Source organism: Odocoileus virginianus, chromosome 19 (genome assembly GCF_023699985.2).
Source record: "Odocoileus virginianus isolate 20LAN1187 ecotype Illinois chromosome 19, Ovbor_1.2, whole genome shotgun sequence".
Classification (NCBI taxonomy): Eukaryota; Metazoa; Chordata; class Mammalia; order Artiodactyla; family Cervidae; genus Odocoileus; species Odocoileus virginianus.
Window position 1 is genome coordinate 26,942,343 of NC_069692.1, and position 21,683 is coordinate 26,964,025.

A 21,683-nucleotide genomic window follows, 5' to 3' on the forward strand; every position below is an offset into this window, starting at 1 on the left:
AAATACATATAGTACTACCAAAGGAAACATTCTATTCGGTTAAACTGAGACCAATAAAATAAATATTGTAACAGCAATATTTATTTACTCTTTTTTAGATGGTTAAGAAATGCTTTACAAATATGACTTAAGACATAAAGCATGATTGATGGATTCAGAATGCAAAGTATGACAGTTGAACAAATCACCTCCCTACAAATTTGAAAAAACTCTACTTACTGATATATATTTTTAGTTGCAGATTTATAAAAACACTTCTTAAAATATTCTATTGATAAATATTAGCCTTTTCTTTCCATCCTTCCTTATATTTTGGCAAAGTTGGGTTCAGCTGAAGGATGAATCACAGCTAATAATTTAGCTCAGTAGCATTCAACTAAAGCCAAGGTATGTTAATCTCTAAATATATGTATAATCAGTGAGCAGATACCCAAATAAATAATTTAAAAAATGAAATTCAATTAAGTCTGGTTAAGCTAACTGATTTATTCTTATTTTAGAAGATCTGTAAAATCATGTTTTAAAGAAGACCAGACACTATACAGGTAGGGTTTAAATGTCTTAAAGTTAATGTATAAAATATAACATAAGTGTACTGTATAGTTGACGGTATTTCTAAGATACAATTTTGATAGACCACTGAGCACAAACAACTAAGGAGAAATAAAAATACCAAGATATGAATGAGTCTGTTGTTGATTTTGTGTACGGTTTATGATTCTAAAGTACAGATAGGAAAAAACATCTTACGCAAAGCACGTGAACGCTGACACGGCCGCTGCACTTCCTCCCGAGCTTCCTCCAGTTATGAGCCAATTTGAATCCTCATTCTCACTGTGAGAGTTCTGCTTCCTCTTTTCTCTATATTGTTTTGAATAACTCCACGGGTTTTTAACTGGTCCAAATATGCCATCTGTGCTTCCAGATCTGAGACGAAGAAGTGAAGCAAGATATCTTAATAAAACTCTATGTGATCTCCTGATTACATTATTTGCTTCTAACACTGTATAAATCCACTGTAACTTGAATTAGAAAAGGTAGGAAGGCTGCTGAGTTGTAGCTTTCTTTAATTAGATGGTTGAGGAGTTGAAGGATGAGAAGTAAAAGCGTTTGTGGTAGAAAGTTGGGAAAAAACCACTCTGTTAAGAAAAGGAAATTTTAATCCCAACTGATAATCCAATTCAGCATAAGATGATTTTCTTCATAAATTAAGGTCTTCCAATTGCAAAGTGTCACAAACATCCAAACAGTTAACAAGTAGTCTTTTGAAGCCATTCCTCTTTTAATCAGAAGTTTTTAAGAGGGCAATTCCCTGGCAGTCTGGTGGTTAGGACTCCACACTTCCACTGCAGGGGGCACAGTTCCCACCTCTTGTTGGGAAACTAAGATCCCACAAGCTGTGTGGCTCAGCCAAAAAAAATAAAAGAACTTTTCAGGGAGATATTCTTAGTGAATGCTAATAACCTTTTTTACTTTTGAAAACACTTCAACCTAATAGATTATAAAAATAAAAACAGTATGAAAAAACTTATAACCTTTACCCAGGTTCACCTATTGTTCACATTTTACCCTATTTGTTGTATCATTTGTGTGCTGTGTGTGTGTGGCCGTGCATATTTTTCCTGAACTACTTAAGGGTAAATTATACATATTATGGCCCATTACCCCAAATACTTTAGTATGTATTCAGTATGCTTTTCCTAAGACAAAGTATAGTCTCTTACACAGTCACAGTATAGCTATCTCAGTAAATTTAACAGCAATACAATACTTTTATCAAATCTACCACTAATCCAATTTTGTCATTTGATCCAATAATGTCCTTTATAGCATATGTCCTTTTTCCAGTATAGGATCAAGTCTAGAGTTGAGAATTATATTAAAACTTTTCTCTTTAACCTCTTTAACTTTTTTCACCAACAAAGAACACTGAATTTTTTTCCTGATTTAAGCAATTTGAATAAAGCCACAATAAATATTGCAGTGAAAGGCCCCAGCCAGTGCTTTTGTATAAACATAAGCCTTCATCTCTTGGGTAAATACCTAGGGTTGAGATTGCTGGCTCTTATGCTAAGTGTATGTTTATAAGAAACTGCCAAACTATTTTCCAAAGTGGCTATATTATTTTGCATTCCCTACCAGCACTGTATGAGAATCCAGTTGTTCTCTATCCCTGTCAGCACTTGATATTGTCATTTTTTAAACCATTCTAATTATTAGGTGTATGTACTTCAGTGTGGTTTTAATTTGCATTTCCTTAACGACTAACCATGTTTGATGTGTTTGTCTGTCAATTGTTTATCTTCTTTGATATTATTGAGTTGGAAGAGTTTCAATATATACTGGATACCAGTTCTTGGTCAGACATATATCTTGCAAATATTTTTGCTAAGTATGTGGCTTGTTTTTTTCATTTTTAACAGTGTATTAAGTACAAACGTTTTTAATTTTAATGAAATTCAATTTACCAGTTTTTAACTTTACAGACTGTACTTTGTCTTCCGTCTAAGAAATCTTTGTATAATTCAAGGTCACAAAGATTTTCTCCTACACTTCTATGAGTTTTAGGTGTTTTGTTTTTTTTTTTAAATACTTATTTATTTAGTTGCAGCTCATAGGATCTTTAGTTGTGGCATGTGGGATCTAATTCCCTGACAGGGATTGAACCTGGGCCCCTCAGCATTGGAAGCATGGAGTCTTAGCCACTGGGCCACCAGGGAAGTCCCGAGTTTTAGGTGTTAATTTCTTCAGTCTCTTTTAATCTGGAACAGTTTCACAGCCTTTGTTTTTTTTTTATGATATTGACATTTCAACAGAAGATATCTCATTTCAGATTTGTCTTTTGTCTCCTTGTTATTAGCTTCGGGTTACACATTTTCAGCTGGAACACTGCATAGGTGATGGTGTTCCTTCCCAGGGAAGGAGGTACAGAGTATCACTGCACCCTCATTGGTAATGTTCATATTGACCAGCCGTTCAAGGCAATGTCCTAAAAACCTAGGTTCAAGTTTACTCCCACAGATTTATTTATTCGACACATATTTACTAGGTTCTAATAGATACCAGTTTTGGAGAGTCAAGGAATCTGCTTCTATGAAATAGGAAACACAGACCAAACAAATATTACAAACAATACAAATGGAGAAATAAAAAGTGCTTCTGATGAAAAACTAAATGTTTTCCTCGTGATCAGGAAAAAGGCAAGGATATCTGCTCTTATCATCTTTATTCAATATTGTACTTAAGGTCCTAACTGGTGCAATAAGGCAAGATAAAGAAATAAAAGTGTCTCTATTGTAGGCTACAAGATCATTTACATAAAATATACCAAATAATCTGTAAGATCAGCTAGAATTAATAAGGGAGCTTAGCAAGATCACAGGATAAAAATAATAGGTTAACACAGAAAAGTCAGTTACATTTCTATGTATTCTAACAATGTTAAACAATTAGAAATTGAAAATAACATTTTCTGTAATAGTAAAGAAACATGAAATATTTGGAGATAGATATGGCAAATTATGTGTGAGATTCATATATAGAAAATCATAAATATTGCTGAGAAAAAGTCTAAATAAATGGAAAGGTAGAGTCATACATCAGAAGGCACATATTAAGATGTCAATTTTCTAAAAGCTAATCTATAATTCAATAATACCACCACAATCAAAATCCCATTAAGCTTCTCTGAAATTATTAAGTCAATTCTAAAACTTATATGGAAATGCAAAGGACCTAGCATATGATAAATAATTTGAAGAACAACAATGAAGATGGACTCACACTACTTAATTTCAAGGCTTACTATGAAGTTACAATAATCAAGATAGCATGATAATGGATTAGGGATACACAAATCAACAGAACAGAATCCAGAAATGGACTTATACATATGTTGGACTGATTTTTGGCAAAGGAATCAAAGTAATTTAATTTGAATTCCTACAGTCCCAGATATATAGGATAGGCATATGCAAAAAAAATGAACTTTTCTTCTTCACATAATATACAAAAAATTAACTGGATCCCAATTTTAAATTTAAGAACTAAAACTATAAAACTTCTAGAAGAAAACATTGGGAAAGAAGTCTTGATGACCTTGGAAAAGGTAAAGCTTTCTTGGAAAAGACACAAAAAACATGAGTCATTAAAGGAAAAAAACAATGAACTGGACTTCATGGACTTTTGCTATTTGAAAGGCATATTCAGAGGATGCAAAGACAAGCCAGAGACTCAGAGAACATATTTGCAAATCACCTATCTGATAATGGACTTGAATCCAGACTATATGGGAAAAAACTCTTACAACTCATTGAGGAGATTTGAATCAATACTTCACCAAAGATATATGGATAGCAAAATAATCACATGATCATCAACACTGTTAGTCATTGGGGAAATGCAAATCAAAACCAAAGTGAGTTATGATCTATCCGCAGAACACAATCTCTCGTGGAGGGACTGAGAAACTGGCAAGGGTCCTCATGAAATCACCTCACTACTCTTAGGTGAAGGGACTGAGGAATACTGGCAAGAGGCCTCACGAAATCACCACACTACTTTTAGGTACCTACACATAAGGAAATTGAAGAGACAGATGAAAGAAATACAGGAAAAGAAAATTTTAATTTTACTTACCCCATAGCAAACTCATCTAAGTTTGTTTTTCCCATTAGTAGAGCTCCCTGATCCAACAACTTCTGAACCACTGTGGCATTATAAGGTGGTACATAACCTGAAAAAAATTCAGTTTTCTTTAAAAAAAAAAAAAAAAAAAAAAACCCTGAGGTATAGCTGATTTAAATGTTATATTACAGGTGTAAAACATAGTGATTCAAATATTTTACAGGTTATATTCCACTTAAAGTTATTATAAAATGTTGTCTATATTCCCTGTGCAGTACAATATACTCTTATGGCTTATTTATTTCATACATAGTCATTTAAACCTCTTAATCCCCTCCCCTTCCTTGCTCCTGTCCTCCTAAAAATTCAGTAATTTTTCTCATAGGAAAGAAAACAGTGAACATGTAAATCCTATGTAAGAAACAATTTTAAACTGCGATTAAGCAATTCATATTGACAAATGCTACTTATTCCTAGTTTAAGTTGTACTTTCTTCTGAAAGTTAATTTTTTTCTGCTGCTGACTGCTATATTTTCTAAAGAAAGTCTCTATATTCACCATCTTTATAATCTAAAAATATTGATGTTAATAGTACTACAAAATATTGAATGATAGAGAGGTATCCAACTCATTTGAAATTAATCACAAATCATTATTCTGCTCATTGCACTGACTTTTTCTTCTCAGATGTGCTATATCACCCAGCAATTTTTATCTATTTCCAGCAGGAATAGATCTTTATTGTCAAGTAAAACTTCCTCTATCTAGTGTATATTCGCAAACAATTAACAACAGTCTACTTTATCAGAGGAACTTGGGGCATACACCTCAGAATATTAGTTTTAGTGTGAAGTTCTTTATCCTTTTTCCATTTCTTTTTCCTCCTAGGATCCAACCATATATTGATAAATATGATTCCTTTTTGACCTACTAAACTTCAAAAATTAAAACTAAGCATCATTATACTAAGTATAGTGATATAAGGTGGAGGAGCCAGGAGATAAAAAATAATCAGATAGTAGATGTTACTAATAATAAATCCTTATACCATCTGCAAAAGAGGGGTAATGACAGCCACTTTATACTTATTTCCGCACTGTCAACGGGTGGAGGTTGGAGGCGTCAGAGTTCACCGAGTGTGTTTACAGTGGCGTTAGCTTCCTAAATAGGATTCCTCTGTTAGGCAGGCCTACCCCTGAAGAATAACTTTGCATTCTGAGGGAGCAAATAGTAAGAAGGTAATATTCCACCCTAAGTTATTTCCTTTGCAGGTATAATTAGTCTAAGATATCTTGGTGCATTAGTATATTATCTTTAATTTAAACTGAAAAACACTTATTTTTATAAAAACAATGCTCAGGCTAGTTAAACTTTACCTTTCAGCATGTTCGATGCACAGGTTGTCTCAATGCCAGACGTACTAAAGTTATCTTTTACTGCAACAGGAATTCCATCTAAATCCCCCAGTGAGTGACCTGCATTAAGAAACCAAAAGAATAGAAAAAATATCTAGTTCAAAATACAGAGACATTAATCCTAGTTATTAAGACAGCTACTAGCTTCTGCTAAAGATACTTCTTCAGAAATCAAATTTATGTTAGAAATTATTACGAGTTGGACATTATAAAGCACCACATACCTATTAGTCTCATTTTTATTATACCTCACACCAGTTCTTCTTTTAAAAAATAATTTTATTTGGCCATACCACAAGATTTGAGGGGTCTTAGTTCCCCAGCCAGGCACTGAACATGAGCCCCCAGCAGTGGAAGTGTGGCGTCCTAACCACTGAACCTCCAGGGAATTCCCCAGGTCTTTAAATAAGGGAAGGTTTTTTTATGTTTAAAGCTCCACCTGCCAAATGGAGACTGCTATATCCAATTAAACTCACTCTCCTGGGATGTAACAATTAAGGACAATTCAAAGTAATTTACCTTTCTTATACCTTTTCTCTGATTCTTCGGCTTGCTTTAAGGCCACTTCTTCTGATACAGTGATGTAAGCGTTTAGAAACTTGGTCTTCCTGATGAGGGAGAGACATCTCTGACAGAGCTCGGTTGGCGTAACCTGGCCTTGTTTCAGTGCTGCAGAAACCTAGGAGGTACACAATTCAAAAAAACGTTTGCTGAGTCTGCAGAAGTATCGAATGTTATACTGAGACAGGCAGATAGAGTGGTTAAATGTAAAAATTTGAAGTGAGGTTTAGCTTCAACACCAAGACGAGGCACTACTGTGGCTTTACATGCATTATCACTTTATTTAGCCTTTAAAACCACCAGCTGATTATTAACCTCGCTTTATAGATAAATTAACTGAAGCTCAGAGAGGTTAAGTGATTTGCTCAAAGTCACACAAACAGTAAAGGGTAACTTCTTAACATCTGCTCCTTCACGATTTCTCTCTGCACCAGTGGAAGCTTAGCCTGTCCTGTATGTTGACTGTATTTTCGCGTGTCCTAATGTGTATCAAGCAGTAGGAGTTTGCGTCTAGGGGGAAATCTGCAAGTGTTCTGCTTTGAACTGTTGAATAAATCATCAGAGAGGTGGTATTCTTAGGCCTGAGGGTGTTGAGCTGGAAAAGCAGTGTGAACAGGCCACTGAGAAAGCCCCTATTGGTGATGCCCAGGAGGAGGAAAGGGCTACCATGGGGATACTGGGAGGGTGGGGGTTGGTGAGGGGCAGCTGGGCTCGACTCAAAGGAGACAACTGAATGTCACAAAAGAGGTATTACTGCTGAATGGTTTGTATGACTCTTGAGAAGAGTGGAGCTGAAAAGAAAGAAAAGACAGCAGTGTGTTGTGATACTGTAAATATGGAGCAGGCTTATGTAAATAGGCTGGGTGCAAGAATCAGAACTTACAGAAGCACATGGACACAGAGATATATAAACAGGCCTAGTGAAGTGAAGCAGCTCAGTCGTGTCCGACTCTGCGACCCCGTGGACTGCAGCCTACCAGACTCCTCCGTCCATGGGATTTTCCAGGCAAGAGTACTGGAGTGGGTTGCCATTGCCTTCTCCAGAGGATCTTCCCGACCCAGGGATTGAACCCGGGTCTCCCACACTGTAGGCAGACGCCTTACCGTCTGAGCCACCAGGGAACTCTCATCAACAGGCCTACCCCAGAGCAAAACTGTAAACATGAGGAAGATGATGTCTGCTATTGCCTCCTCTTGTTTGTCTCCCCTCAAGTCGCCTAATGCCCATTATCCTCAAGTTGCCTGCTGACTCACCAGCTGGCATGACAGGAAGAGGTAGAGTTGCAGCTGTGGTTACAAAGGCAAGAAATGAGCCTGTCTGCAGCATTCTTTATTTAGTGACGTGTAACTGATTCACAGGGCTCTGCTGGGTCCAGGTATGCAGCAGAATGATTCAGTCACAAATACAAATGTGTCGTGTCTTTTCTTTTCCCTTATAGGTTACTGCATAATATTGAGTGTATTTCCCTGTGCTATAAAGTAGGTCCTTGTGTGTTCTCTGCTTCATGTGTAGTAGTGTGTATATGTTCATCTCAAACTCCTAGTTTATCCCCTCCTCTTTCCTTTTGGTAACCATAAGTTTGATATCTATGTCTGTGGGTCTATTTCTATTCTGTATATAAGTTCACTCATATCATTATTTTTTAAGATTCGATGTATAAGTGATATCATATATTTGTCTCTGGCTTACTTCACTTAGTATGATAATCTCTAGGTCCATCCATATTGCTGCAAATGGCATCATTTCATATTTTTTTATGGCTGAGTAATGTCCCATTGTGTAAATATAGCACATCTTCTTTATCCTTTCATCTGTTGGACATTCAGGGTGTTTCCATGTTCTGGCTATTGTAAATAGTCCTGCAATGAACACTGGGGTGCATATATCTTTTCAAATTACGGTTTTTTCTGGATGTATGCCCAGGAGTGGGACTGCAGGGTCATAGAGTAGCTCTATTTTTGGTTTTTTAAGGAAGCTCCATACTGTTCTGGGAGTACTCATTTTAAATGGTGATCTTTGTTAGGACCATATTTAGGAAATCTAGATTTGAGAAAATCAATAAGGGTACTGGAGAAGGGAAATGAAAACAAAGATGCTAATTAGCTAGAATGGACTAGGCATAAGGATGTGACAAATAAATAGTACAGATCCCCTGGAGCAAAACTAAAAGTGTCATATCTGAATAGAAGATGAAATCAAGTGGAAAAGTTTTCATTAAGAAAACAAATTCTCTCTGCCTAGCATTTCTTTTCTCTAATGGAAACTAGACTTTTCCTTAAGGCCACTGCTTCTCCTGCAGTTTTCCCACAGGATGGCTGTTTTAGTTCTTACTTACCATGCACCAGAGTCCAGTGGGGAAGGGAGATGGTGTGGGCAGGTGTTACCCTTGTCCTCAAAGCCTTTTCCTTGCCTCTGTTCTCAAAACCCCCAGTTCATCTGACGCACAGGTCCTGGAGGAGATTATATTACTCTCCTAACAGTCTCCTTGGTACTCCTTTTCATTGATGAAAGATTTTAGCAGCTGGTTCACTGTAGCTATTTTTGTTGACTTCAAACTTCACGTCAGGTACACTGACACCGGGTCTCAGTTCCTGAACTCCCTTGACACAAACTCTTCACTTCACTCCAGTGACCCACTCGCATGGCCACAGCCCAGACTATGTCATTACCAGCATCTGTGTATTCTCCCAAACCTCAGTTCTAATCATCCCACATCTCCTGTCTCCTGAGCTCATTCACTCTACCACCCAGCAAGAAAACTCAGTCCTCCAACCTCAAAGCAATGGACTCTGCCCCCAGTGAGGTGGAAAGAGGATCCCAAGGCATCCAAAGAATCTGCAGCTCTGGTTGACACCTTATGTCCAGCCTTGTGAGACTGAGTAGAGAAGCCAGCCACGCCAGCCCTGACCCACAAAAGTGTGAGATGGTAAGACTGTGGGTGTTTTAACACTGTGTTATTTTAAGACAAATTTGTTATGCAGCAATAGAAAAGTAATACACCTTCTTAGAAAAATGAGGAAATCTTCCGCAGGAACTACTCTTCTTAGAGAACAAGGGAAAAGAAAACTATAAACACATATAATCTAGTAATTTTGTCACTGTAACCAAATCAGTGCTAATAATAGCCCTTAGTTCCACTTGTTATCCTATATGTTTTACATTTCATTTAACCTTTATATCTACACTAACAGGCTGATATTATTATTTCCAATCTACAGATAAATTACTGAAGTTCCTGCTTAAAATCACATAGCTAGAAAGCAACAGAGCTGGGATTCAACTAAGGTCTGATCTTGTTTCTGAAGCCCATGCTCCACTATACTCCACTACTTCTCTGTGCAAAGTTAATAGCATTTACTCCTCTGTAACTGATAGACAACATTTTACTAACTTCACAGGTATCAGTAACATCAGAGAGTCACTGAGGAAAAGAACTGTCTTTCAAAAGAAAAACTGTCTTGATCAATGCTGAAGGTATAGAAGAGCCCTTGGAAGCCGAGTGTCTGGTTGACTGGTACTCTCTTTAACACACCCATTTAACATCCTTGCTTTTGTCTCCACTGTTCCAAGAAACAGCACCTCAGGATCACCAGTCAGCGTCACGTTCCTAAATCAGCAGTCACACTCAGTCTGGGTCAGCTTTCAGCATCACCCCCTCCTGGGAGCACTTCTCCTCCACCTGTATTTCAGGACACCAAGCCCTTCTGGTTTCCTCCGGCCTTACTGGCCATTCCTTCAAGTCTCTCTTGCTAGCTGTGCTTCCCACTGCTGACCTCGAAATGTTGGAAAGTTTTATGCCGCCTTCTATATTTACACTCACCTTCGCAGGTGATCTCATGTGACCATATAACTTCAATTATCTCCTCCACTCTGGCCAACTCATATCTTCATAGCTAGCTTCTCTCTTGATCTCCACATTCCTATATCCATCTGCTTAACCAACCTCTTCGCTTGGATATCTTTGGAGGCATCTTAAAATTATCCTGTCTTGATAATTTTCTCCTCACAACATGCTCCCTGTAGAGTCTGTCCCATCTTGATGCTGCGTGCTGTGCTGATTTGTGTCTGACTGTGTGTGACTCCATGAACTATAGGCTGCTAGGCTCCTCTGTCCATGAATTCTCCAGGCAAGAATACTAGAGTGGGTTGCCATTTCCTTCTCCAAGGGATTTTCCTGATCCAGGGATTGAACCCGCATCTCCTGTGTCTCCTGCACTGGCAGGCAGATTCTTTACCACTGTGCCACTTGCCCAGGCCCCAAATCTAAGCATCCTCCTTAACTCGTCTCTTTCCATCAAACCTACATCCAGTCCGTCAGAAAGCCCAAACTTAAGAAACGAAACCCCTATTTTGCATTACTTCTGCTCCCACCACCCTGTCCATGCCGCATTAACTCTTGACAAGGCAATGGCCTTCTAACTGGCCTCCCTGCTTCTCCATTTGCCTTCCTCCAGATCACAATCCTGAGTAGCCTGGAGGTTTTTAAATTGTAAATCAGATCATGTCCAAAGACACAACCTTCCAGAGGATTTGCGTTACATTTAAAATAAAACCTACATTCCTTCCCCTGGCCTGAAAGGTGATCTGGTTCCTGCTTCCCTAACCTCATCTTCCACTCCTCTCCTCCTCGTTTAGTTCTCTTGGGTGAGAAGAGAGCTTCCTTGAACATGTCAAGTTTGCCCCTGCTTCAGAGACTTTCCACTTACTCTTCCTCCTGCCTGAAAGACCCTTCTCCCAGTTCTTCCCAGGGTTTACCCTCCTATCGTTCAGGCCTCTATTATATATCAGAGAAACTGATATATCAGAGAAACTTTCTGATCAGAGAAACTGATCAGAGAAACTTTCCTGATCACTCTAAAACATCCATATCCCCCAACTAATTCTCACACTAGACTCTGATGCTGGAAAGACTGAGGGCAGGAGGAAAAGGGGCGACGGAGAATGAGATGGTTGGATGGCATCACTGACACAACAGACATGAGTCTGAGCAAATTCCGGGAGATGGAGGAGGACAGGGAAGCCTGGTGTGCTGCAGTCCATGAGGTGGTAGAGTCGGACAGGACTGAGTGACTGAGCAACAAAATAGCCTGCTTAACCTTTCTTCATAGCACCTCTACTACTTGAAATTATAGTATTAAACTTATTTAATGCCTCCTTCCCCACACAAACGTAGGTTTCATAAGGGCAGGAATTTCTGTCTTCATATTGATCCTCAGTGTTTAGAACAGAGGTGCTCAATAAACGTTAACTGAAGGAATGAACTGAGTTTTTTAAAATTTGGAATCTATTTTCCCATAGAACAGTAATTAAATGTTCTTAGGCTAGACCCCTAAGAAACCTATTGGATATAAAATTCATTTTCTTTAATATAACAATAATCATTTAATATAAATATAGGGCCAGTAATACTAGTATGGTGTTTGGTTCCTAGAAACACTGGGATCAGGCCACTAAAAAACAAAGATTGAAAGTAAGACTCTTCCCCTTCCTGAACGTACCTGACTAAAATTTACAAGTAGCAGTTTTATCTCCCATTTGGCATTTTACCTCCTTTTAGTGCTTCTCTATAGCTCAAATGGATTCAATCCCTGGGTTGGGAAAATCCTCTGGAGAAGGGAATGGCAGTCCACTCCAGTATTCTTGTCTGGAGAATCGCATGGACAGAAAAGCCTGCTGAGCTACAGTCGATGGGGTCGCAGAGAGTTGGCCACGACTGACTGACTCACACACATCAGTGTTTCTTACCAGGGCTCCTCTATCGCCCTAAGCCTCCACTCAGGTCCCTCAAGTTGTCTCAAAACACCACAGTTTCCAGTCCTTCCCCAAATCCCCTCCCCTACAAATTTTCTCTTCCTTCAATGATAATCTCAGCCAGAGTGTGATGGAGAGAAATCTGATTGTTATCATTACAATGGATAAACCATTCAACTGTCCCAGGCATCTTTACGTATGGAATGTGTAAAGATCCATCTTTAAAATGGAATATGTACTAAATTAATCTCTAATTCACAGAATTTGGGGCACTGGTACAATGATGTGGAAATAACAGAGTGGACAGAAGATATATGAGGGTCAGGGAAAATAACCAAATAATGTTTTGCACAATAGGCATCAATAAATATTTGTTAAAAGAGTGACTAAGTGAAAGTAATCATGTCAAGGCAACTTTCTGGCTACCCTTGGGTCAGATTCCCTAAACATATTTTCCCCCTTGAGTTAACAATTGTTCTCACAATGGGTCACTGGACATTAGTGAGGAAGGGTGGCACAAAAAAGGTAGTGCTGGGGGAAAGGGCAGAAAAAAAAATACCCCATTTTTTAGGTTGTATTTCATTTTACATTAAGTTTGTAGTTAAAAAATATTAAAAAAATTTTTTTCAAGAACAAATTAGATTGTTTACTGACAGTATAAGCAAATGCAATTTAGTCTGGTAAAACAAAAATGTATTGCGGGAATAGCTGTTTATTACTTAAAGCTGATGAATTTAAAGCTCTCATAATTTATAGTTTTCTAAAAGGTTGCCAGCTGGAAAAAGAAAAAGACTTCCCAAGTGAAGATATAAATGGAAGATGGAAGGCAGATGGAAGCTGGGGTAGGTCCTCAATTGATAATCTATCAGCAGAATCACCTGGGAGCTAAGGTTAAAGCATATCCTCTGGGCCTTACCATAGTGACCTGCATGAGGGGGACACAGCTGTAGTTTTTAAGGAGGGCCCAATGTGATTCTGATAGCAGTGGGCCTGCTATCAGACAGCTCGGCAGGTTGGGAGATCTGTGCCAGAAAGCAAGGAGATCTGAATTAAAGCCCTAAGAGCAGGGATAAAATGAGAGAACAGACTCCAGACATAATTTCAAAAAAGAATGAGCAGAGTTTAGTGACCTACTGGACATTACATATAAAGAAAAATCTAAGGGCAACTGGAATAACAGTTGTATCCTGAACAACAGAATATCAGAAATCAGGTTTTTGTTTTTTATGATGTAGGTTGACAGGCAAGAGGTGGTTCTGTTACAATGCTTAAGTCAACTTTGGTTAAATTGAGTCTGGGGTGCTTGTGGGACATTTGGAAGAGATGTCGGGAAAACATTCACAAATATAGCCTACAGTCCAAAAATGAGGTGGAGGAAATGGAGACACAGGTAAGAAAATCGTTGGTATCTTGGAGGTTCTTGAAGCTTGGAGAATGAATATATGCGGGGTGGGGGTGGGGAGCTAAGAATCACTAGTTTGGCTTTTGCAAGGGACAGATTTGCGGGCTCCTTACTGAGGGCTGCATCAAATGAGTGTAGCGGACAACAACTAGCTAAATCCCCCTTATATGGCAGAGCCTACCTCGAGGCCATCAAGGGCTGGAGGCAGCCTGAGCTAACGAATAATCGAGAGAAGCCACTCTGCCTTCCACCCCACAACGCCGCGGTGCAGAAGCCTTCCCTGATGAGAATGTTAACTCCGGAAGGATACAAGGAGCACAGCCTAAGGACTCGGAGGTCCGAACCCCCCCAAGTTCTAAGGAAGAAGGCAGCGAGGCTGACCAAGACGTGGTCGGGAAGGGGGACCCCTCGTCCACAAGAACAAGGATTCCCCGAATCTTCCCGACCTCTTGGACCCTCGGCAGACAATTCGACTCACTTCTCGGAGGGTCCGGCCCAGCATGGTCCTCGTGCCCCGTCTGCCACCACAGGGACCAGGTGACGAGGAGGAAAACAGAAAGGTCAGTTGCAGCTGCTGGTATTACATGGGCGCAGCCATCTTTGATTATCACAGAACCTGTCAGCACCGAGCTCTCGGATTGGTCGAATTGCAGCCCAAGGCAAATGATCTTTGCACACGATTGGCTGGCGCCGCTAAGCAAGTCCCGAAGGGAAAGAGAAAGGGTGGCAAGGAGACTCCGGGCTGGGGTCGCGGCGGAAGCCTGGAAGCGTGAATTTCTGTGGCGTCTGGATCGCGAGAGGAGTCGGCTTCTCCCGCAGAGGACTTCCGGGACAGGGCAGGATTTTAGGGGTTTTGTTTTCAAGGGGAGCGGGTGTAAGGAGGAGAATGAATGGCATACTGATTGGAATGTTAATTGGAGCATTTCAGATGTGAAGAGTAAAGTAGATCCATACTCTTCTTACTTTGATTGCTCCTTTAGTCTGTCTTCATTTTAAAATTCTCAGCTTTGAAATCGGCCAGGGTGTTTGGCAGAATTTGACGGAATTCAGGTGTGAGGGGTTGATCCCGTTTAAGTGCTTTTTAATTAGGGCACGTGATTCAACCACTGTTTACAATGGGATTTTTGAAGACTTGTGTGTTTAGAAGAAATGCATACACTGCGGTTTGCCTTTGGAGAAGCCAAGTTGTACAAAAGCCTTCAGTTCGAAAAATTAGTACTACCTCTCCAAGAAGCACTGTCATGCCTGCTTGGGTGATAGATAAATATGGGAGTAATGAAGTGCTTCGATTTACCCAGAACATGATGATACCAATGATTCACTATCCAAATGAAGTCATTATCAAAGTTCACGCTGCAAGTATAAATCCTATAGATGTTAATATGAGAAGTAAGTTTCAAAAGACATTGCTCATTACCTTTTTTTTTTTTTAAACTTGAGACAACCTCATCAGGGATCAGTTTTAAAAGATTAGTTGTTATTGACTACTTTTGGGGGGATTAACACAAAGAAATGGTTTAGTAGGTATTTCAGAAATTTTTGAACTGGCAATGTCCATGGTATGCTTTAATCTTTTTACAAAATATAAGTTTGAATTGCTTCCAGTGCTACCTTAAAAATGTAAATTGGGACTTGAGAATTGTATCCACAGCTAATTTTCTGGTACACTTTGCTGGGAACTTTATGATATTCTGAGGTCCATTACAGGTTTTAAAGGTATGGTTATATTGTCACATCAGTTCAGAATTTGCCTTTCGTAGTAATTTGTGTTTGCCCTTCCACTACTCCCAGCTTTTTCTAATGGTCCAGTGGACAAAGCAGCAGAACAGGACGCCAAGATATGGACACAGTAATTTTCCTCATTTTGTTGTTGCGTTCTGCCCTTGGAAGTTAAAATATGCTTTTCTCTTGTGCTCCATCTTCAATGGAAATAATGTTATCTTAATTTCTGCTAGAGGTTATTGACAAAGCTTGGAGTGCACTATATTCCTTATGCAGTTATTACAGTGCTGAAAAGATTGATTACTGTTTGTGAATTACTTTAACTTTGGAAAATAATGACAAAAAGTGAGCAATTGAAATGTGGCGAGTCTGAATGGGGATGTACAGTTAGTGTAAAATATACACTAGATTTCAAGACTTAGTAAAAAATGAGTGTAAAATGTCTTATTAATTTTACATTCATTACATATTGATCTGATAATATTTTGGATATATTAAGTAAAATATTATTAGCATTAATTTCACTTTCTTTTCACTTTTTAGTGTCTGCTTGAAAATTTTAAGTTAGGTATGTGGCTTGCATTACATCCCTGTTGGACAGTGCTGATCTAGACATATGAGGAACAGCTATTACACATTTCTTTATGGGGAAAGAGATACAAGTTTAAATGATTTTATGGTGATTGCCCCATGAAATATACGCGTGTATTCCGTTTGTTTGCTTAGAATAGTTGCTACTACTAGGTGTTTCAGCTTATTCTGTTTCCATGGGGCATGAAGATAATTTAGTTTTTCTCAGAATTACCTTTTTTTAAAAAAGGTTCTGTTGTTTATTTGGGGTTGTGCTAGGTCTTCCTTGCTGCATGGACTGCTCTCTAGCAGCAGTGCTCGGGCTTCTCATTGCAGTGGCTTCTTGTTGCAGTGGATGGATTCTAGGGCACGTGGGCTCAGCTGTAGCTCCCAGGCTTTAGAGCACAGGCTCAGTAGTTGTGGCACGTGGACTTACTCTGTGGTATGTGGGATCTTCTCACATAAGGGGTTGAATCCATGTCTCCTGCATTGGCAGATGAATTTTTTACCATTGAGCCAACAGGGAGACTCGTGTTGAAATTATCTTTAAGTGGTAGATTTATACCTAGTGAGCAGTATGTATTTGCCATCTCCTTGATTATAAGCTCTTTGAAGGCAGATCCCATGCCCTTTTCAACTATAGCCTTTTTTGCTGTTTCACACATGTAGTCGTCATTCAGTCATTAATGTAATTTTAGATTTTTGTTCTAATTTGATTACAGAGTAAAATTTTTTTTTTTAATCCATGAGCAATTTTTAAAAGCTTTTTGTCTTTGTTTAGATCTGTTAACACATTATTGACCAGGGGATTTTTGTAGAAATCAGTGTCTGTGACCAGCAATTTTATGAAAGATCTCTGGTCAGTAATGTTCGAGTGACAAAAGATGTATTAATACATCTCCAGTCAATACGTTGTTAACTTTTCATTTCTTTGAATGCACATGCACAGTTTATGTATTTGTGTTACAGTGTACATTTTAATATCAGTATAATGGCTGAATCTGGACTTTCTTGACTGCTATTTAATAACACATTTTACTTTTATATAGTATTCTTGAGGCATCATAGTTTTTTAATGACTTGACTGGGTAATATTATTTGTAGTTATCCTCTGTATTTCCTGCCCATGGATTCTTTTTTGAGAATGTATGATTATTGTTGCAGAAGATACCTGAAATGGTAGCTTGGAGAAATGAAATTGTAAACCATAGGGAGCATTATTTCTCTTGACAAGAAAGCAGGGACACGTCTATTTTGAAAGATGAGAGCCACCTATTTTTCCGGAGATGGCTACTGTTGTTGGATATAAAATTGTAAATCATATAAATGGGTAATGAAAAATGAATAATCTTAAAATAGAAAAAAAAAATGCAGGCAAGAGTATCATACCAACAAAGTTTGGTTTCTTTAGATGAGATCAAAGCTTTTGAAACTAATGGCAGATTTAGGATTTTCCAGGTCATTCCGTCTCTGAACCAAACTGATGACCTCTAACAATGGCACAGAACTGCTAAGGTTCCCCATTCACTGTCTCTAAGAAGGTTCTCAGTTCCTAACTACCAGCTATTTCTGGATTTGGTACTAGTTTAGCTGGTACCAGTGAGCCAGGACTACTCAGTCGATATCCAAGTAACCGAGAAAACAGCTTTCTTTTGCAGGCTGTGAAGCTCAGAAAGGGACTGGAGTGGTGTTGTTGTTGTTGTTGTTTTTGGCAGCTTGAAAATTTGACTTGACTTAATTCCCACTTTTGTTGATCAAATCACATAGGAATTTCAGTGAATAATTGTTTTATTGTGTTTGAGAGGTGGAAAAGGAATGTAAGACAGGAAGACTAAGATGTGATTTTTGTGAGTATTACATGGGAAGTTATTTTCCCCCTGGTAGAATGCACTCCTAACTAGCCAGCTGGCATAAATCTAATACCAGCATGGTGGCCTTCAGCTTAGATTTTCTGGGACTTTCCCAACTTTAAAATACTTTCTTCCATGTGTCTTGATTTTTTATTAGAAAAACAACTTCTGCACTCCCCTGTCAGCCTCTCTCCCTGTATTCTCTACCTCTGGCTGTATGGATTAAATGTCATTGTTCCCATCTGAGGCCAGCCCTCCACCAAGGTTCTAGACCCCATGCCTGCTCACCCACTCAGGAGCATTGTTTCAGCAGTTGTCTCCTGCATCTTCAGTGTGTTCCTTTCCACTGGATCGCTCACACTGGCATAGAACTTGCTGTTATTTCTCCACTCATAAAGAGGACCGAAAAAAAAAAAGGCTTAAAAGTCCTTCAGTGGGCTTCCCTGGTGGCTCAGGCATGAAGAATCCGCCTGCAATGCAGGAGACCAGGGCTTGATCCCTAGGTTGGGAAGATCCCCTGGAGGAGGAAATGGCAGTATTCTTGCCTGGAGAATCCCATGGACAGAGGAGTCTGGTGGAGTACAGTCTGTGGGATCACAAGAGTCGGACACAACGTATCAAAAACCACCACCACCCACCACCAAAAATCCTCCATCTCGCTTTGCCTTCTTCAGCCACTGCCCCATTTTTCCACTCTCTGTAGCAGTACTATCAATATTTGGAAGAGTTGAATGTTCTCATGGTGTTCAGTTCCTCATTTGCATTCTCTCTGCCACCCCATGCCATAGCAACTGCTCCATAAAAAGGTCACTAAAGACTTCTGTGCTGTTGGATCCAATATCTTGTTTTTTGGGGGAAGTTTTTTTGTTTCTTAAAGGTCTGTTGGCAGCTCTTGACCTTGTTTGAAAACTTTCTTCCCTGGCAGCAGCATCTGACTTCTTTAAATGGCCCTCTTCACTTGACTTTCTGGATACCTTTTCACTGGCCAAGCCTTCTTGGGCTCCTTTGCTGGTTTCTCCTCATCATTAAGATCTGATGAGGATGAGTGGGAGAAAAGGGGAGACTTTCAGAATGGTTAGTGATTCTGGAGCATGAATTGTGGTGCATCACCCTAGAAAGATAAGCAAGGTGCTTATCTTGGAGACCCTCACGTAGTAGAAATGTTCTCAGGAGGATGTCAAGCAGAAAAGATGACAGCAGACACTTTTGTGTCTTAGGAAAACCATTTTATGTGTGGAAGATGTGTAATAAACTACTTTGGATTATTATATGTAGCCAATTTATTTGGGGGGAAAATAGTGATCAGAGGAACATTTTCAGTTTAGTTGATATTTATGTAAATATTCTTAAATAAAAAAGATATATAATAACACAATCAGCCTGATTTAGCATATCAGAGTTGATGTAGCCAAGTGGTTCTTTTCCATTTGGGAATGTTAAACTTAACCCAAAGGTGTTTTAGAAGCAGTTTTTGGGAGATGGGTACAAATACTCGTAGACCAGTGTCTTAGTATGAGGTACTATACCTATACCTTATTTATTTGCTTATTAACTTCAGACAACTTTAACATTTATCTGCTTCACCAGCCTTGGCTTCAAATCATTTCGTGTTGAAAAAGTTCATGAATAAATAATAAGGAAACCATCTTCAAAGACCAGTTCTGAAGACTATTTCAGAATTAGAATTTCAAAAAGTGATTATTTGTTAATTAACTATACTCCAATATAAAATTTCTTAAAAAGTGATTATAACTTTCCTAGTAATTTTCTTTGAAAGGAACAACACTCATTGTTTTTATGCTTTCCTGTGTGATGGTAAAAAATTTATAAGATTGATTACCTTATAATCTGCTTCTTGAGGATCTAGAATTGTACCTGACCCGTAACTGCAGCAGTTTTGAAACCATCCCATTCTTTTGGAAGAAAAAAGTAAATTGTATCTTCTAGGTGGTTATGGAGCCACAGCTTTAAATATGAAACGTGATCCTTTACATGTTAAAATCAAAGGAGAAGAATTTCCTCTGACTCTGGGTCGGGATGTGTCTGGTGTGGTGATGGAGTGTGGACTTGATGTCAGGTACTTCAAACCTGGAGATGAGGTGAGTTATCACATTCCACTATTCCTTTTCAAAATTGGCTGGTTTCATTCTCCTGCTTTTGGAAGTATATTCCATATCACTGACCTTTTCTTCTTCTTTTCAACGAATATACTGAGCTTTGGCTGGAGCCCTCCTTTTCTTGGTTCAGTTCATGGTTCTGTTTTCTGGTTCTGTCACAATAACTTGCTGTGCTTGACCTTTGTAAAGCTAGTGCCTGAGAATTGCAAGACTTTAGGATACATGTGGGAAAGGAGGCTCAAGAGGGAGTGGATAAAAAAAAAGATAAAAAAAAAAAAAAAAGAGGGAGTGGATATATGCATACTTAGAGCTGATTCATGGTGGTGTGCAGTGGAAAGCAGCACAGCGTTGTAAAACTTATAAAGCAATTACCCTCCAATTAAAAATTTTTTTAAATAAAAAATATAGACAAGTGAAAAAAACATGATTGGGACTTTTTAAGTCTTTAAATGACCATTTCTACCTTATGGGTTAGATGGTTTTAAAATAGCTAAAGGTTGATATAATCACCTGTCCCTTGTCACTTTGAACTTTTATACCAAGAAATTAAAGTCAGCTCATAATAATAGGGCTGTTCTAGTTGTTTTTTCATTAGGAAAAAAAAATCTAATTTAATCTCTGTAAAGTAAGTACAGTTAGGCCAGTCTACAGGTGAGAGTCAAGGTATAAAGAAGTCCCACAGCAAATAAGTGATAGAAGCCAGGATTAAAGCTCCAGAGAATATGTTCTTGCTGGTGCTCTAAGTAGCGAGTAAATACAGCAGGATTTACTGCTGTCTACATCCAATGTCGACATTTTAGGAATCAGCAAACTAAAATGGACTGGAATGGGTGAATTTAACTCAGATGATCATTATATCTACTACTGAAGGCAAGAATCCCTTAGAAGAAATGGAGTAGTCCTCATAGTTAACAAGAGAGTCCAAAATGCAGTACTTGGATACAATCTCAAAAACCCCAGAATGATCTCTGTTTCCAAGGCAAACCATTCAGTATCATGGTAATCCAAATCTATGCCCCGACCAGTAATGCTGAAGAAGCTGAAGTTGAACGGTTCTATGAAGACCTACAAGAGCTTCTAGAGCTAACACCCAAAAAAGATGTCCTTTTCGTTATAGGGGACTGGAGTGCAAAAGTAAGAAGTCAAGAAACACCTGGAGTAACAGGCAAATTTGGCCTTGGAGTACAGAATGAAGCAGGGCAAAGGCTAATAGAGTTTTGCCAAGAGAACGCACTGGTCATTGCAGACGCCCTCTTCCAACAACACAAGAGAAGACTCTACGCATGGACATCACCAGATAGTTAATACCAAGATCAGATTGATTATATTCTTTGCAGCCAAAGATGGAGAAGCTCTATAGAGTCAACAAAAACAAGACCAGGAGCTGACTGTGGCTCAGATCATGAACTTCTTATTGCCAAATTCAGACTTAAATTGAAGAAAGTAGGGGAAACCACTAGACCATTCAGGTATGACCTAAGTCAAATCCCATACGATTATTCAGTGGAAGTGACGAATAGATTCAAGGGATTAGATCTGATAGAGTGCCTGATGAACTATGGATGAAGGTTCATGATATTGTACAGGAGACAGAGAGCAAGACCATTCCCAAGAAAAAAATGCAAAAAAGCAAAATGGCAGTCTGAGGAGGCCTTACAAATAGCTGTG

At 38.8% G+C, this 21,683-nt stretch overlaps 2 protein-coding genes across 5 annotated transcripts in view; one reads left to right on the plus strand and one right to left on the minus strand.

Annotated features, from left to right (window-relative positions):
* The window catches only part of QRSL1 (glutaminyl-tRNA amidotransferase subunit QRSL1), a 28,533-nt gene extending 14,173 nt beyond the window's left edge, over positions 1-14,360 (minus strand). Inside the window, exons 1-5 of one of the 2 annotated variants that reach the window (XM_070450023.1) lie at positions 14,235-14,360; positions 6,561-6,720; positions 6,003-6,101; positions 4,639-4,735; positions 751-927 (exon numbers count right to left, since the gene is read on the minus strand). In XM_070450023.1, coding sequence (XP_070306124.1) covers positions 751-927; positions 4,639-4,735; positions 6,003-6,101; positions 6,561-6,720; positions 14,235-14,258 — 557 coding nt within the window. In that variant the 5' untranslated portion in view covers positions 14,259-14,360. Of the gene's footprint in view, positions 1-750; positions 928-4,638; positions 4,736-6,002; positions 6,102-6,560; positions 6,721-14,234 lie in introns of those variants that run through there. The other variant, XM_070450025.1, reaches the window with a different exon arrangement.
* Positions 13,651-21,683, plus strand: part of RTN4IP1 (reticulon 4 interacting protein 1) — a 52,364-nt gene continuing 44,331 nt past the window's right edge. The window contains exons 1-2 of one of the 3 annotated variants that reach the window (XM_070450026.1): positions 13,651-13,744; positions 19,846-19,997. In XM_070450026.1, coding sequence (XP_070306127.1) covers positions 19,872-19,997 — 126 coding nt within the window. In that variant the 5' untranslated portion in view covers positions 13,651-13,744; positions 19,846-19,871. Of the gene's footprint in view, positions 13,745-14,118; positions 14,317-14,469; positions 15,146-19,845; positions 19,998-21,683 lie in introns of those variants that run through there. The other 2 variants (XM_020892383.2, XM_020892382.2) reach the window with 2 other exon arrangements.